The sequence below is a fragment of the Ranitomeya variabilis genome, chromosome 5, assembly GCF_051348905.1.
Source record: "Ranitomeya variabilis isolate aRanVar5 chromosome 5, aRanVar5.hap1, whole genome shotgun sequence".
NCBI classification, from domain to species: Eukaryota; Metazoa; Chordata; class Amphibia; order Anura; family Dendrobatidae; genus Ranitomeya; species Ranitomeya variabilis.
Genome location: NC_135236.1, coordinates 358557954 through 358576435, shown reverse-complemented (window position 1 = coordinate 358576435; position 18482 = coordinate 358557954). Strand labels below are relative to the sequence as shown.

Below are 18482 nucleotides of genomic sequence, written 5' to 3'. Positions count from 1 at the left end.
GGAATGCTTCAAATTATATTTATTCTTTCCAGAACGTATATCAAGCAAAGGGAGGGATTACTCCTGCTGTCGTGGTGGGTTACTAGAAACCGAATTAACGGTAAGAATAATTCTATTTTCTCTAGTAACCCCCCACGACAGCACACCTGGAGCAGTACCCAAGAGTAACATTTAGGGAGGGACTATAGCTCTAAGGACTTTTTCTCCGAAGGCTAAGTCTTCTTTTGACATCAGGTCTAGCCTGTAATGTTTGGAAAATGTAAGGACCGAGGACCACGTAGCAGCTCTGCATATTTGCTCAATGGAAGCACCGGCTTTCTCGGCTCAGGAGACAGCTGTTGCCCTAGTAGAATGAGCTGTGAATTTCTCTGGCAGTGGAAGGCCCTGAATCTGATAAGCCTCCAAGATTGCTCTTTTGATCCAATTCGCAATTGTAGATTTGGAATTCTTCCTCCCCTTATTCTGGCCGAGAAGATGAATAAACAGATTCTGATCCTTCCTAATTTTCTCTGATGCTTGAAGATAATAAAGTACTATTCTCCGAACATCCAAAGTATGGAATTGTTCTTCTTCCTCATTCTTTGGTTCCTGATAGAAGGAGGGAAGAATTATCTCCTGCGACTAGTAGAAATCCGAGATGACCTTTGGGAGAAAGGATGGATCCAATCGCAGGATAAGCCTGTCTTGTAGAATTTTCATGTAGGGCTCATTGATTGACAGGGCGTGTAGTTCACCAACTCTTCTGGTTGTAGTTATAGCTACCAGGAAGGTGGTCTTCCAGGCTAGTTTATCCATACTTATCGATGACAAGGGCTCAAAAGGTGGAAGTGTAAGTCCCTTTAGGACTATATTGAGGTCCCAGGATGGGACTATATTTATGGGTCTTGGAGATATGCGGGATGCCGCCGTCATAAATCTTCTCATCCATCTATGGTCGGCTAAAGATTGGTCAAAATACGAGCTCAGGGCTGCCACCTGTACCTTGAGGGTGCTGGGTCTGAGACCTTTTTCCAGCCCTTCCTGTAAAAAATCCAGGATCCTGGCTAGGTTCGGCCTGTCTGGGTTAGGCCGTTCAGGAGCACTCCATGTGATAAAAAGGTCTTCCAAATTTTTTGGTAGATTGAATTGGTTACTGTCTTTCGGCTTTTTTGTAATGTTTTAATGACGTTCTTTGATAGCCCTGTGGTCCTCAGAATTGAGAATTCAGAAGCCAGGCATTCAGGTGTAATCTCTCGGAATCTGGATGAAGTATTGGCCCTTGGTAGAGAAGGTTCTTGACCGGAGGTAGTGTTATTAGTCCATCTATTTTTAGGCTGATGAGGGTCCCGAACCAGCTTCTTTTGGGCCAAAATGGAGCCACCAAGATCACCTTGACTTTCTCTGTTCTTATCTTCTGTAGGACTCTTGGTAGAATTGGTAATGGAGGAAAAGCATACGCCAGTGTAAATGTCCATGGTTGGGCCAATGCGTCAACACCTAGCCCCGGATTGGTTGGATCTAGTGAGAAAAACTGGTCCACCTTTGTGTTCTGACCGTTTGCGAACAGGTCCACTTCTGGCTGTCCCCACCTTCTGGCCAGTATCTGAAAGACTTCTGGGTCTAGGCTCCATTCTCCTGGATGGATCTTTGTCCTGCTCAGGAAGTCGGCCTGCATATTTATTTCTCCTTTTATATGTAGGGCAGATAGAGAGAGAAAATGTTCCTCGGCCCACGAAAATATTCTGGCTGATATTGTTCTTAGATCCTCGTGTTTTGTACTTCCCTGATGGCGAAGGTGGGCAACTGTTGTTACGTTGTCCGAGTATATTTTTATATGGGAATTCTGAACCAGAGTTACTGCTGCCTTGAGAACCTCTTCTACCGCTTTTAGTTCTCTGAAGTTCGAGGATCGTTGGCTTATCTCGGTTGGCCAGTATCCCTGGAATATGTGCTGGTCTACCATAGCTCCCCAACCTTTTCCGCTGGCATCTACTTTTATAGTCTCCGCTGGGTCCTGCAACCAGGGAACACCTCTGACTAAGTTTTCCTTTTGTAGCCACCATGTCAATGAGGACTTTACGTGCGGTGGTATTCGTTTTGTCTAGAGAATCTGGGGATTCGTCCCAGATTGACAGAATATGAGTTTGGAGTATTCTGGTGTGGGCTTGTGCCCATGCCACCATTTGGATGCATGATGTCATGGTCCCCAGAACCGACATGGCCCATCTTAGAGATACTATATTTTTGTCCCGAAACATTCTTATCTTTGATGTAAGCAGGGTCCGTTTTTGTTCGGGCAAGAAAGATGTTTGGTTGTGAGAGTCTAACAGGACTCCTAAAAAGATCTTTGTTGTTGACGGAACCATATCCGATTTTTTGGGGTTTACTACCCAGCTTAGAGACGACAAGATGAGACTGTCGCTTGAAGATGCTCCTGTAGAATTGGAACTGTGGGAGCCACTACCAAGAGGTCGTCGAGGTACAGGATTATGCATATATGCCGACCTCTGATGTAGGCCATTACTTCGGACATGATCTTTATGAAGACCCTCGGGGCTGAGGATAGACCAAACGGGAGGACATTGAACTGAAAGTGGTCTATGTCTTTCCCTCTGGTGACTGCAAATCTTAGGAATTTCCAATAAGATGGATGGATTGGGATGTGATAATATGCATCCTGTAAATCTATAGTCGCCATGACGAAATCTTGTCCTATTAGGGGTACTGTCGATCTGACGGATTCCATCCTTGACCCCCCTGACGAAGGCAGACGCCGAAACGCGCATCTGGCCTTGGCACATCCCAGGGACTATTTCCTTACATAGCAGGTAAATACCAGGTGGCTCCTTTCTTCCATTTGTTTTCTTGCCAGCACTTTGTTTCATATTACACTGGCTTCACTATTGTTCACAATGATATACATTGCCTTTTTTTAGCATTGATTTTGCTATTAGATTTTCTTGCCACCTCATTTTTTTGTTTCTGGTATTACAGCTATTTACATCATTATGATATATATATATATATATCCCACCCAAGAACTTCAGGAAAATGGCCGCCGCGATCCCCATCTGCGCACGCGCGGCCTCCTGCGGCCATTTTCCTGAAGCCCCGGGAAGCAGAGCGCTCCATCTGCACACGCGCGGCCTCCGGAAGATGGCCGCCACCACCGCTAACAACAGGATTCACCCCGCTCTGCTGCTTACCGGGCTGCTGCATCACCTCACCGGGGAAAGGGACCCCGCTCACTGCGCCTCCTCATCCCCGCACGTCTGCCGCCACATCTCTGCCACCACACCTCTGCCACCACGGTAAGCCTGCATTGCGACTATTAGACGCACCCCCCATTTTCCCCCCTTTTTTGGGGGGGAAAAAGTGTGTCTTGTAGTCCGAAAAATACGGTACATATTGATTCAGGGGTTTCAGGTTGATTATTATCCGATGGGTTCCATTTGATTTTTTTTTTATCAGGAATAGGTTGGAATAATCACCTTTGTTCTTCTCGTTCTCCGGGACTGTGGAGATCACATTGTTGACTAAGAGATCCTGTACTCCCGCTATCAATGTGGATTGTAGCTTTGGTGTAGATAATTTTGTTGTCTTTAACCTTTTTTGGGGATATGATACAAACTATCTTCATCCCCTCTCTGACCAATCTTAAAGCCCACTGATCTACGCAGATCTTTTGCCAGTATGGGAGGAAGTTCGAGATTCGACCCCCCACAGTGATGGCGTCATTGCTTTCTTTGATTTTGGCGTTGGGGAAGAAAAAGATTCCTGTCTTTCCCCCCTTTTGGATAACTCCAACGTCCCGTCTTGCCCTTCCCCCTATATTGAGGAGTATGTTCTTGCTGAGTGCAGAAGGGTCTTTTCCTAGGGTTTCTAGGTTCTGGTAAAGTTTTCTTTTTGTCTGAGGCTTTCTCCAGAAGATCATCCAAGGCAGGTCCAAACATATACTTTCCTTTAAAGGGAATAGAACACAGCCTCATCTTAGAAGTCATATCACCAGACCAGGATCTTAGCCAGAGTGCTCGTCTTACTGAGTTTGACAATGCAGATGATCTCACTGTCACCCTCACTGATTCTGCGGAGGAATCCGCTAAGAAGTTTATTGCTTTCTGGAAGATAGGTAAGGAGGCTAGAATATCCGCTCTGGGAGTACCTGAGGACAAGTGCTCTTCTAGTTGCCCCAGCCAGCGATGCATTGACCTAGCCACACAGGTAGATACGGAATTGATGTTCAGTAAGGACGTTGAAGTTTCCCACGACTTCCTTAGTAGTCCGTCCATCTTACGTTCAAGAGGATATCTCAATTGGGAGGCATCCTCGAATGGTAGCGTGGTCTTTTCGGCTACCCTAGCAATCTGGACGTCCACTTTTGGAACCTCCGACCAACATGAAGCCGTTAAGTCATCTACCGGAAATCTGTCCTTAATCTCTGCTAGAGTAGTCAGCCTGTTTTCTGGGGATTCCCACTCTTCTAGAACTAAATCACAGATATTTTTATGAACGGGAAACACCTGTCTTTTCTTAGAACGAAGTCCCCCGAACATCTCTTCCTGTGCTGACTGAGCCGTTTTCTCTTCCTCAATTTCCATAGTCTTCCTTACTGCTGTGAGGAGTTCTTCTATGTCAGTCGAAGAGAAGTAATATCTCTCTTGCTGGAAAGTTTCTGAGTCAAGGGATAATTCACCTTCCTCTGGGGGTTCGTCCGACATCTCCCCTTGGGAGTCCTCCTGCCCTTCATCCTGTGGGCTAAATTTCCTTTTCTTAGCTTCAGGAGGGGCACTAAGAGAGGGTGTAGGTTGGGAAAGGGTGGCCAGAGAGGTTTTAATCTCGTGCTGGATTAAGCCCCTGATCTCCTCCATCAAAGATGGCTGCTCTTCCCTAATAATTTTTTCTGTGCACTCTTTGCACAATACTTTCTTGTATGAAGAGGACAGCTTCTTCATACAAACTGCGCATTTGTGGGTAGTTTTAGATTTGCCTGCTGATGCGGGTTCCTTGTCCCCCTAAAAAAGAAGGGGAAAAGGAATCATAAGATCACAACCCGCATCAGGGAGTGGACACCCTGGGCCAGACTACTCACTGGGGCCGGGATGGTGCTGGGATCTGCAGATGCAGAGCGCGAGGTAGCGGACATCTCCATGGTCTTCACCACACAGTGGTCCTACCTGAGATGTCTTCCTGTCTGGGGCCTAATATAGGCGACCGGACCGCAGCACCTGTCCTCATGGATAGAGGACCTCCTCCTCCGATGTATGTGGGGGGGGAGACCGCCGACATAATCCACGCCATTCACATTGCGTTCCAGCTTGGAACGCAAAAGGACCTTCCAATCCACAGAAGCCGGCCGGCGTCTGACGTCACATCCTGCCGCCGGCTTCAGACCGGAAGTCCTCACGCCGCGCGCCGGAGGAGGACAAGGGCTGGAGAGCTCAGAGAGGCCTCCAGCCGAAGAATGCCCCCAGGCCTTGCCTTGAAGGTGCAGAATGGTGGCAAAGAGTCCTGAGTCGGAGGAGATGGGAGCAGCACACGGGAAAGAAACGCAAGTCTGCTCCCCAGCTGCCCGGCAATAATGCCCATATCCCCCGGTGACCGCTGCCGGCACAGTACACCTGGGATGACCTCTTCATCCCTAGTAGGGACAGGAAAAAACACTGAGGGGGAGGAAGAGGGAGGGGTTATTTAACCTCTTGGTCATTTCCTGTCCCTATTAGGAAAGGGGTAACATCCTCCAGGTGTGCTGTCGTGGGGGGGGGGGGTTACTAGAGAAATGTTGTATAGCTCTTTTGATTTGCTATGTGGATTGCTCCATGTGCAGTGCATTGTAGTAGCTTAGGTATGCATGGTCATGGTTATGACCACTTATAGTGATAGTTATTTAGTGGTTGTAACTACATGGGGTAAGCGACATGGCCAATCAGAAGAACTATACATTTCTAATTGGAGGCATTTGCTAATATTATTAATTATTATTATACCTACGACATATTGGGATAGGATCTTGGAGATGGGAATACTCCTTTAATTCACCAACAGGAATTAAACCTATTGACTGTTTGAGGAATTACAACACAAATAATAAATAAAAACTATCTAATGTTCCTTAATCCACCAATTACACCTCATATAGAAATAAAAGCATATAAAATGTCCATTTTAATTTATGGTTCTTTACCTAAGCAGTCGGGTCCATATGTCCCTGGAGGACAGCACACTTTAATAGTTTCTATGCAAAACCATTTTAGTAAATCTGGATACTTCTTCCTCCTGTCAAGTAACAAAACACCAAATACTAATTATAAAGTAAAGAAATGTGTTTTCACATAATTAACGTTTACCAGTTAACTACAGGAAAGATGAGAAATGTCTGGTAGTTGAGGACTCCACTGTTCTTCCTCACTGCACAGCTGTAGTGGGACTCCAAAGTTCAAATAATCACTTTTACCTAAAGGAGCCTCTGTACTAATACTAAAAGGAAAAAGATAGACTGTAAATATCTAAATGATTTTCATGGTTAGCATATGTACCTGTGATATTTTATGGGGTCATTGACATGTCCGTGATCTTTTGTGGACCGTGCGGTCCTTGGAAAATCATGGAGACATGCTGGATCAAAATCGGCATTGCAAGTCTATGTGTCTGTGAAAAAAAGTACTGCACTCGGATTTTCACAGTGTCAGAATGGAGAAGGTGAAGAAACTTTTTTTTTCTCCGTGTATGAGAAAAACTGACGAAACTTGAACCAGAATGATCAAAAAAATTTGGTTTGGTTTCTTATAAGTGTAACAATCAGACGTCTGAATGCGGCAGGGACAGGCAAACTAGGCACATGCTTAGGGCCCCCACTCACAAATGGGGCTCCCTGCTTCTGCAGCCCCTTTACGAAGTGCACAGCATTACTTACAGTGAATAGTGTTGTAAATTCTCTCTAGTGTCACTGCACAAGTATCTCCATCTGCTGCGTATCTCCCTCTGCCCCAGCAGTGTCAGGTTAGAAGTTGAAAGTGAGGTGGATGGGCCGTCTCACAGCACAGCAGAGTTCAGACGCTGGAAACAGGAAGATGTCTGCAGTTCTCTCTGTGTTTTCTCCTACTCATCATGGCTGACCCTAAACCACAGTAATGGACCTGCACAAGTGAAGCAGCTGGATCTGGAAAAGTATAACTATATATGTGTATCTGGGTGTATACATACACAAAAACACACACTGTATAGTGTGTGTGTGTGTGTGTGTGTGTGTGTATATATTTATTTTATGTTTACTGTATGTGTGCAGTATATTGTGTAAATACATGTATAAACTATATATATAGTATGCTGGCATACATATAAAGTGAATCTGTTTCTGTGTGTATATACTTTATATAGGTGTTTGTACATACTGTGTGTCTATATGGTATGTTTATATATGTATAAAGTACCGTATATACTCGAGTATAAGCCGACCCGAATATAAGCCAAGACCCCTAATTTTCCCACAAGAAAAGTGGGAAAACTTAATGACTCGAGTATAAGCCTAGGGTGGAAAATGCAGCAGCTACCGGTAAATGTCAAAAATACAAATCGATACCAATAAAAGTAAAATTAATTGAGACATCAGTAGGTTAAGTGTTTTTGAATATCCATATTGAATCAGGAGCCCCATATAATGCTCCATACAGTTTATGATGGGCCCCATAAGATGCTCCATATTAAAATATGCCCCATATAATGCTGCACAAATGTTGATTATGACCCCATAAAATGCTCCATACAGACATTTGCCCCATACAATGCTGCACAAATGCTGATTATGGCGCCATAAGATGCGCCATAGAAATATTTGCCCCATATAACTCTGCACATGGCCCCATAAGATGCTCCATAGAGATATTTGCTCTATATGCTGTTGCTGCGATACAAAAAAAACAACAACAAAAAAACACACATCCTCACCTCTCGTCGCTCAGGCCCCCGGCACTTGCTATATTCATCTGTCCTCCGTTCCACCGCCGTGGATTCTCCCACCCCCTACATCTTGGCCCTGATATGCATGAGTGATGCCGGTAGATATTTCTTGGCTGCCTTTATTCTGAGGCACCGTTCATTACAGGTTATTTCATGCTTTCCCTGTGGTCCACTCTGCTATGCTGGCCATATTACCAGGCTTCAGGTCTTATTTATCTACCTGATTTTCTTTAATTCTCCCTCCATTGTGGTTCCCAGGGGTGGTTTGCAGGTTGCACGCCGCGAGCATCATTCTTTTGCGGCACTTGTTCACCCTTTCAGGGCCAGTGATATATTTTCACTCTACGAGCCATATACTTACCCTTTTGGCACTATTCAGGACACATATAGGGCCTATTATGTGGTATTTATAGGGCTTACTTTGGCCATGGTTATAAATTTGTTGCTAAGTTCATGCTGATTTACCCCATATTATGTGATACTGATTTATGTATATTTAGTCCATTGGTATAGGACATACAGCGTGTGTTTGCACATTTTTTGCCAATTGTATTTGATTAATGTTTGGGGGTGTTTTTGTACTTATACTGCTTTTAATTGATTTTATGGTTGTAATGTGTTTTTGCTTGTAATAAATATTGTTCTTTACATTTTTCATAAGAATTGTAGCAGGTGTGCATGTTTCATTGCATGGGTTCTTTTTCTTTTTCTCTTTTTTTGATTCCGTTCCACCGCCGAGCGCCGCTGTGTCTTCCCCGTCCTCCTCACTGACTGTTCAGGCAGAGTGCGGCGCACACTAATCGCGTCATCACACCCTCTGACCTGAGCGTCACTGCAGAGGACGCAGAAGACACAGCGGCGCCGGCGGTGGAACGGGGACAGGTGAATATCGCGCACTGCCCCCGTCATACTCACCTGCTCCTGGCGCGGTCCCTGCAGGTCTCTGGTTCTCCAGGCGCAGGCAGCTTCTTCCTGTATTGAGCAGTCACATGGTACCGCTCATTACAGTAATGAATATGCGGCTCCACCCCTATGCTCCCGGAAAACCAGGGACCTGCAGGGACTGCGCCAGGAGCAGGTGAGTATTATTACACAGCTGCTGCTCCCCCTCCCCTGCTGACCCCTGGGAATGACTCGAGTATAAGCCGAGAGGGGCAATTTCAGCCTAAAAAAATGGGCTGAAATTCTCGGCTTATACTCTAGTATATACGATATATATACAGTGTGTGTACATGTATAGTGTATATATGTTATGTGCTGCATATATAGTTCTGTAATTGTAGTGCCTCCATAATAGGGATCAACTCTAAGCACAGTTTGTGTCTCATGTATGCGTTTTACATTAGAACCTGTTGTCACCGTTTTTCTTTAATGCGCCCAGTGAGTTCTGCCTTTATTCCCTATGGAGCTATAGACTGTAAAGACAGGAATGGAGTTCAAATGAATTCCACATGTGATTTTTTTTTCTTCTGAAAGTGTCCGTCTGTTCCAACATCCACAGAAAAGTGGACACTTTTAGAATAAAAAAAAAAGGAAAATAAAATCAGACAGTCAATTTCAGAAAAAACAAACAAATGGAATTCATTTGACCTCTGCTTGTGTCGGTGCAGTCTGTGGCCCCGTAGGGGATTTATGTGAATCCTATTTTAAGGGAATTCAGGCAGAGCCCCTGGTCGCACTGCAGAAGCGCAGTGTGAACAGGGCTTTATACACTATTGTATGGAATAATGCAGTCTGCTATACTATTCCAAACGGTCCCACTACAGCAGACAGACACTTTTGTTTAATATACATACATTTATACATAAATATCCAGCCATAAACTGCAGACTTGCAGCTAAAGGCTGGAGTCAGACGAGCGTATGGCATCTGATACAAGAACATCCGATGCGATATGTTATGACCCTTGACTCCTGCTCTGCTGTGATTCCGGCCTAAGGGTACTGTCACACATTGAAATTTCCATCGCTACGACGTTACGATTCGTGACGTTCTAGCGATATCGTTACGATATCGCTGTGTCTGACACGCTACTGCGATCAGACACCCTGCTGAGAATCGTACGTCGTAGCAGATCGTATGGAACTTTCTTTCGTCGCTTGATCACCCGCTGACATCGCTGGATCGTTGTGTGTGACAGCGATCCAGCGATGTCTTCGCTTGTAACCAGGGTAAACATCGGGTAACTAAGCGCAGGGCCGCGCTTAGTAACCCGATGTTTACCCTGGTTACAAGCGTAAACGTAAAAAAACAAACCGTACATGCTCACCCGTCGGTGTCCTTCAGGTCCCTTGCCGTCTGCTTCCTGCTCTGAGTGCCGGCCGGAAAGTGAGAGCAGATCACAGCGGTGCTGCGCTCTGCTCTCACTGTACGGCTGCACTCAGAGCAGGAAGCAGACGGCAAGGGACCTGAAGGACACCGACGGGTGAGTATGTACTGTTTGTTTTTTTACATTTACGCTGGTAACCAGGGTAAACATCGGGTTACTAAGCGCGGCCCTGCGCTTAGTTACCCGGGGACTTCGGCATCGCTCCAGCGCCGTGATTGCAACGTGTGACCGCAGTCTACGACGCTGGAGCGATGATTATACGACGCTGCGACGTCACGAATCGTGCCGTCGCAGCGATGAAAATTTCAATGTGTGACGGTACCCTAAGACCAAGTAACCCTTTTAAATAAACAGAAAAGTAACAAAGAGTCTGATGAATGTTATCATTGATGTCAATAGCACTAAAGAACACATAGCCAACAGCACTATTGTGCCAAAGCTGAAGGACACGTTATGTAGGAAGTCACTGATAAAATGCTCCACTAGGAATGTGTACTGGAATGATGAGCACTCCGCAACTTATACAGACATGTACACACCATCACCAATGGTATACCCAAGACCCGGTGGAGGAGGAGAACATCTTCAGTTTTCATGTGTGGAGGCACAAACTACTGCACTACAATTAAAATGCAAGAACCTTTACCAACCAGTAGAATTCACTGAGCACTCATATTAAATGGTTTATATTGAACAGCACCAGATGTGGACAGTTGTACAGATAGGGTATGTTTCCACTATGATAGGGTATGCTTCCACTATGTTTCCAGTATTTGCAGCACTTTGGACACAGCTCCGTCCAAAGCACTGCCGGCTTTTGTACGCATGGTGATACCGGATGTGTTCCTTGGACACATGTGGAATCACGGCATCCTATACATAGACTGTGTCATTTATCTTGCGGAGACTGAGTGTCTCCACAAGATAAATAGACATGCTGCAGTCTAGAAAGACGCGCCACATGTGTGTATACACAGGTCTGCCACCTGCATCTTTGAACGCATAGTGGAGATGGGATTTCATAAAATCCCATCCACTGTGCTGTAACATCTGGATGATGTGGATTGGACACTGACTGTATGCAGCGTCCAATCCGCAGCGTTTCCTGATCATGGAAACATACCCTTATAGTAAAATATTGATTGGGTGAAGGAGTTGTCTGGTAGGTGCTTGATGGGCATTGAACAAGGGACTGTCACTAATCCCAGTGCATTTGTAATGAAAACTTCTGCTTTCATTGGTTGCACACAAAGCATATATCAGCAGTGCTCTGAAGAGTCTACATGCTTGATTTTAGAAGTGATGGCTTCCTTTTCCTACACAGGTCTGGATCTACAACACTACATTAGGGTAACCAGTATTCCCCCCACTCATGTAGTCTTTTCTTTTCTGTAAATGCCCTCATCATGGCAGAATGGATTAGCACACCAGGCACATTGCCTGCCAGTCCCCACCTTCCCTTAGCTGTGCTACTGGACAATGACGAATTACAGGGACACCCTATTGCACAGTTGGCCAAGCCTACAGGTCGGTAGCAGCTCCTTCCTCACAGGGAACATTTTTGGTTTTGCATTTTCATTCATTTTTCCCACACCTTCTCTTCCATAGCCATACGAGGCCTTGATTTTTGCATTACAAAGCTGTAGTTTAGAAAGACACCATTCATTTTGTATATTTCACTAACCAGACTTTTATGGATGAAGCAACACCAAACAGAAGTTTTTTTTGTTTTGTTTCTTTTTAATTTCCTCCTTTTTGAATTGGGAAAAAGGGGGAGTGATGCAAACTTTAATGCTGGCATTACTTTTTAATAACTTGTTTTTACTTTTCACTTCTTTTTAGCCCCGTAAGGGACCTGTAGCATCAAACTAGCATTGCAGTATATGGTAAAATGATAGTTTCCTATTAAAGCCAGTAACAGGGCTTCACAGGAGTACAAGTATAGTAGCTAAAGAGGCCTCCAATAGGCCCCCAATTGTGATGGCAACCCATTAGCACCTCACCAGTGTGATGCGAGAGGACTGATGGGTGTCCAACCAGAGATGCGCTGCTTAAAAGCGGCTATATCGGGTTGACAGTGGTAGTTAGGTGGTTAAACAACAGCAATCAGAGCTAGCTCTTGTCATTGGTGCTGAAGGCAAGTGCTGACTGTGTAACACAGCCAGCATCTGCCCTGTATGTTATGGGCTCCAACCTTCTGAGCCCGCTATATACACACACACACACACACACCACATCTGATGTAGGAGGTACATGTAAGATCTTCTGTATTTCGGGAAGAGGTTAATGTTGCTATGCAAGCCACAGGCACTAGGAGCTGCAATAAGAAGATATCCTTAGCACAGTTCTCTTTGACTTTGTATTTACGTTTTCTAAGGGAGAAAATAAAGCAGGAAATAATTGACAAATTCATTACAAAACTTACATTTTGAACCACCATTTCTCAATTTTTTCCTCATGTTCTTCTACCATGACATTGCACTCAAAGTCACTGCTGTCACAAAGATTTTCAATAATCTCCACAAGGCGGATTTCACTACAATAAGAAAAATATTATACATAGACATTCTATACACAGACATTCTGATATCAAGACTGCATTCACACGTTGCCGCAGCGTTGCGCTTTTTCTCTTTTGCTGCAATCATGGTAGATGCTAGTCCTCAACAGAATTTTTTGCTGTCAATTGCAGCAACAACAAAAATAAACACTATGTGGACACAATGTTGAACTCAAGCCAAAAACAGAGAAAGGCAGAAGAACCAATCAGATGCCCCAAGTAATAATCAAAACACAAGATTATCCAAAAGATCAGATATAAGGGGGGAGAGGTAGGGTACAGGCATAAATGGGCGCACATCACAAGCAGGTCAAGACAATGGTAACATATACACAATTACTTGGGGATAGATAATACCGTGGGGGTCAGGCTCCTGAATGGATGTGCATCCACCCCGTTGTGAGTTTTGGCAAAGCCTTCGCCAGGGGGCCGTTGTCTTGATTTATGAGCCATGAAATTATGGATATTATTGTATTGTCAACCTGGGTTAATATCTAAACACTGTACTTTGATACACTGGGATTGTACAATTGTCCTGTTGAGACCCATTGTTGGGATTTATGAATTTGAGATATAGATATAACACCAATTGGCAAGCACCTGCATGTGATGTGCGCAGAATTTCCATTTATGCCTGTACCCTCACTGTTCTCTCACTTAAAAAGATGAGAGAGGCCTGTAATTGACATCATAGGTAGACCACAACTATGAGAGTCAAAATGAGAAAACAAATCCAGAAAATCACCTTGTCTGATTTGGCAAGATGGAGTGTGACGTCACATCCGGCTCTCCTTGACTATTCTGCAGCAAATATGTCAAAAGTCAACCTGCATATTTGTAGCGTTTTTTCACCACCCATTCAAGTCAATGGGTGGAAAACGCTGAAAAATCGCTGAAAGAAGTGACATGCCCTATGTAAAAAAAAACGCTGCAAAGCACAAAATACTGATCACACAAAAACCCAATGTGTGTGCATGAGATTTCTGAAATCTCATAGGCTTTGCTGGTACTGTAAAAAGCAGCTGAAAATTAGCATAAAAAGAGGCCCTAAAAAACGCAGCAAAAACGCCCAGTGTGAACTTACCCTAAAGGGACTCAGAATGACTGTTCAAACCTAGTGCAGGCGCTCGGTGCTACACGGCGGGGCCAATCATTTATATACACTTTCCATCCTGCTTGGCTTCCATCTATCTCCACACAGCCAGAGCTGGCAGTGAAATAAGAGGGATGGAGATCGAGGGAAAACAAGTAGGTGGGAAGGTGTTAATAACGGATTGGCCCGCCATGAAGCACTGAGCGGTGGGCCTTAGGCCAGTCTCACACGTCCAGATAATTCCGGTACCGGAGTTATCCGTGTCCTCACGTGGCACATCAGTGTGGTACATGTGCGGCAGCCGTGTGCCGACTGAGGACCACACGGACCGTGCAGGAGACAGCGCTAGAGTTAAGCGCTGTCCCCTGCTTTTGGTGCTGAAGCCGGCATTCATTCCTTCTCCCCAGCAGCGTTCGCTGGAGAGAAGGAATAAAAAAAAAAAATCAAAATTTTTTTTTTTGTGTGTTTAAAATAAAGTTCCTGCTCACCTCCCGCCTCCCACCCCCTGTGCGCCCACCCGCTTGCATTAAAATACTCACCCAGCTCCCGCGATGCTTCCTCTCAGCGTCGGCAGCTATGGGAGGTGGAGCCGCATATTCATCCGTGTAATGAGCGGTACCACGTGACTGCTCACACAGGACAAGCACAGGGGGTGGGAGGTGACCAGGAACTGTATTTTAAACACAAAAAAAAAAAATAAAAAAAAAATTGATTTTTCATTCCTTCTCTCCAGCGAACGCTGCTGGGGAGAAGGAATGAATGCTGGCTTCAGCACCACACGCAGGGGGGACAGAGCTTACTGTAGCGCTGTTTCTCCTGCGGCAGTTCGTGCACACGGAGGAGAGTGCACACTGTTCTCCGTGTGCAGCGGACCGTGCTGCCGGAGAAACACAAACATGTCTCCGTGTTTTGCACACGGACCACGAAAAATCACTGACATGTGCAGAGACACATTGATTTTAATGTGTCTATGTGTGTCAGTGTCTCCGGTACGTGAGGAAACTGTCACCACACGTACCGGAGCCACTGACATGTGAAACAGGCCTTAGATGGAGCAGACATTCTGTCCTGACAGGGTCCCTTTAACGGCGGTCGGAGTAGGAATAGATTTTCCCACTGCTCAGAATGTTTTTGGTAAATAGAAAATGTGTGTAATCTTTAGAAATACTCCAGTACCTAGATTCATATCTGGAAAGTGTTTTTTCCTCCCAGGCAGTATTTCCTCCTCCAAAATTACTTTTTGATGTATGTTCTAGTCCCTGCAATGATAAAAAAATTCATAAATTAAAAGTTACACTCAGAGATAAAAACCTAAATTAAATGATAACACTAGAGGTTCAGTTTTTATAGGGGCGGTGTCCATAACAAGGCTGCGGGCTTCGTTTTTACAGCTGGTTTGGGCTGAGGGCACTAATGTTACGGGCTCCCGATAGAAGTTTGCAGGCAGAGGCGCAGGCAGCAGATGGAGGCGCAGGCAGCGGTTGGAGGCACAGGCAGCAGATGGAGGCGCAGGCGGTGGTTGTAGGAGCAGGCGGCGGCAGATGGAAGCGCAGGCGGCAGATGGAAGCGCAGGTGGCAGATGGAAGCGCAGGCGGCAGATGGAAGCGCAGGCGGCAGATGGAAGCGCAGGCGGCAGATGGAAGCGCAGGCGGCAGATGGAAGCGCAGGCGGCAGATGGAAGCGCAGGCGGCAGATGGAAGCGCAGGCGGCAGATGGAAGCGCAGGCGGCAGATGGAGGCGCAGGCGGCAGATGGAGGCGCAGGCGGCAGATGGAGGCGCAGGCGGCAGATGGAGGCGCAGGCGGCAGATGGAGGCGCAGGAGGCAGATGGAGGCGCAGGAGGCAGATGGAGGCGCAGGAGGCAGATGGAGGCGCAGGAGGCAGATGGAGGCGCAGGAGGCAGATGGAGGCGCAGGAGGCAGATGGAGGCGCAGGAGGCAGATGGAGGCGCAGGAGGCAGATGGAGGCGCAGGAGGCAGATGGAGGCGCAGGAGGCAGATGGAGGCGCAGGAGGCAGATGGAGGCGCAGGAGGCAGATGGAGGCGCAGGAGGCAGATGGAGGCGCAGGAGGCAGATGGAGGCGCAGGAGGCAGATGGAGGCGCAGGAGGCAGATGGAAGCGCAGGAGGCAGATGGAAGAGCAGGAGGCAGATGGAAGCGCAGGAGGCAGATGGAAGCGCAGGAGGCAGATGGAAGCGCAGGAGGCAGATGGAAGCGCAGGAGGCAGATGGAAGCGCAGGAGGCAGATGGAAGCGCAGGAGGCAGATGGAAGCGCAGGAGGCAGATGGAGGCGCAGGAGGCAGATGGAGGCGCAGGAGGCAGATGGAGGCGCAGGCGGCGGTTATGCTCTACGCTTCGGGCAGATTTGGTTGGAACGCTATTGGAAGGATGCTTTAAAGTAAAGCTGCTAACTGCATAGACCAACACTCATATGACAATATCATTCCTTCATTTTATCTGCACACTCAACTGTCATATTAATAGCTTGTACTGCACAACATAATGGGGGTCCAATAAAGAGTCACGTTCCTAAATGGTTAAAATAGCAAAAAAAAAAAAAAAACTTTGTAATTTATCTCTTCATTCTCCAGAGGGAATTTCAAATGTTATAGTTTACAGCTCGTTGCCTAGGTTACCGGCCGGTTCTTTAGAGCAGTGGTCCCCAACCTTTCTTATCCTGAGGTTTGCATTGATGGCTAGATCACTTTGTCCTCATTTTCAGCCCACATCACATGTGTCTGTCTCTATTAATAAAAGTGGCGTATATAGCAATACCTCAATTATAGGGTGCTAGTGATCTGGCAGTGGGTATTTTAGATTTTTGATTTTGCTGACAGACTCTCTACCTGTTACAATTTTGTTCTATATATTGCACCTTAGACTTCAGGATTGGAGTCTGTATAGCCATCCCTACGTTCCCTTTACTTGTTGCCTGAGCCGCTTCTCTGTACAATTATTGAACCATCATGAGATAGTCCTCTCTTTGGGGTTTTTGGCAGCACCTATTGGACAATTCATGATCCTGTTTTCTTGCATGATGTACTAACCTTACCGGACGTGGCACTTGGGTGTCACTATCCCCTTACCTTATTCTATGGATTTATTTTAATGATTTCTTTCTGCATATTATGTGCAAAAAATTAATTACGTATTAATGATTAATTGCTCTCTGAGGCCCATTCTTTTTCGGTTACCTTTTCTTGTAAATCTGTCATACAGTCCCAAATATCAGGACCTGTTTATTTAATGCTAATTTTATGGTCTCTTACAGGTGGGTTGCCCCCAGGGTAATAATGTAGACCTGCCCCCAGAGATCCTGCCAGGCATGCCCCTCCGGTAAAGGCCATAAAAATGAAGTCCCCCCCATCTCTAAACCAGAATCCTCAGAGCAGCGGCAGGAATAAGACAAGTACTGGCCACTATTCACCCGGTGCCCGGTATTCTGTGAGCACTGCCCCACACGGTCACATCCCGCTGCCAGCACCTCCGCTATCGGGAATTCTCACCAGATTCAGATTGTGAGCCCCATTGGGGACAGCGATGATAATGTCTGTAAAGCGCTGCGGAATATGTTAGCACTATAGAAAAATAAAGATTATTAAGATTATTAGATCCTCGGATTACTACATCCCCCTCCCCCGGCCAGTATACGTGCAGCCGGATCGCTCCCCTGCGCAGGCTGCTGACAAACGCCACCATCTGCTGACCCGCTCTACACAGCTGGCAGTTACACCTAGCGCTAACGCCCCAAGCTGCCAGGCCAGGTCAGGAGCAGCACACTCTGACATCACCTCTGCAGCCAGTCACAGAGGACAGGAGCAGCACACACAGATATCACCACTGCAGCCAGTCACAGAGGTCAGGAGCAGCACACTCTGACATCACCACTGCAGCCAGTCACAGAGGTCAGGAGCAGCACACTCTGACATCACCTCTGCAGCCAGTCACAGAGGACAGGAGCAGCACACACAGATATCACCACTGCAGCCAGTCACAGAGGTCAGGAGCAGCACACTCTGACATCACCACTGCAGCCAGTCACAGAGGACAGGAGCAGCACACTGACATCACCTCTGCAGCCAGTCACAGAGGACAAGAGCAGCACACACTGATATCACCTCTGCAGCCAGTCACAGAGGACAAGAGCAGCACACACTGATATCACCGCTGCAGCCAGTCACAGAGGACAGGAGCACACACTGACATCACCGCTGCAGCCAGTCACAGAGGTCAGGAGCAGCACACTCTGACATCACCTCTGCAGCCAGTCACAGAGGACAAGAGCAGCACACACTGATATCACCGCTGCAGCCAGTCACAGAGGACAGGAGCAGCACACTGACATCACCGCTGCAGCCAGTCACAGAGGTCAGGAGCAGCACACACTGACATCACCGCTGCAGCCAGTCACAGAGGTCAGGAGCAGCACACACTGACATCACCGCTGCAGCCAGTCACAGAGGTCAGGAGCAGCACACACTGACATCACCGCTGCAGCCAGTCACAGAGGTCAGGAGCAGCACACACTGACATCACCGCTGCAGCCAGTCACAGAGGTCAGGAGCAGCAT

General features: G+C 46.5%; 1 protein-coding gene across 3 annotated transcripts in view; it reads right to left on the bottom strand.

Moving 5' to 3' along the window:
• Window positions 1-18482, bottom strand: part of CRELD2 (CRELD disulfide isomerase 2) — a 54199-nt gene that overhangs the window by 35074 nt on the left and 643 nt on the right. For all 3 annotated transcript variants that reach the window (XM_077264871.1, XM_077264870.1, XM_077264872.1), the window contains exons 2-4: window positions 15091-15173; window positions 12687-12797; window positions 6161-6252 (exon numbers count right to left, since the gene is read on the bottom strand). In XM_077264871.1, the coding sequence (XP_077120986.1) occupies window positions 6161-6252; window positions 12687-12797; window positions 15091-15173 (286 nt within the window). The remainder of the gene's footprint in view (window positions 1-6160; window positions 6253-12686; window positions 12798-15090; window positions 15174-18482) is intronic.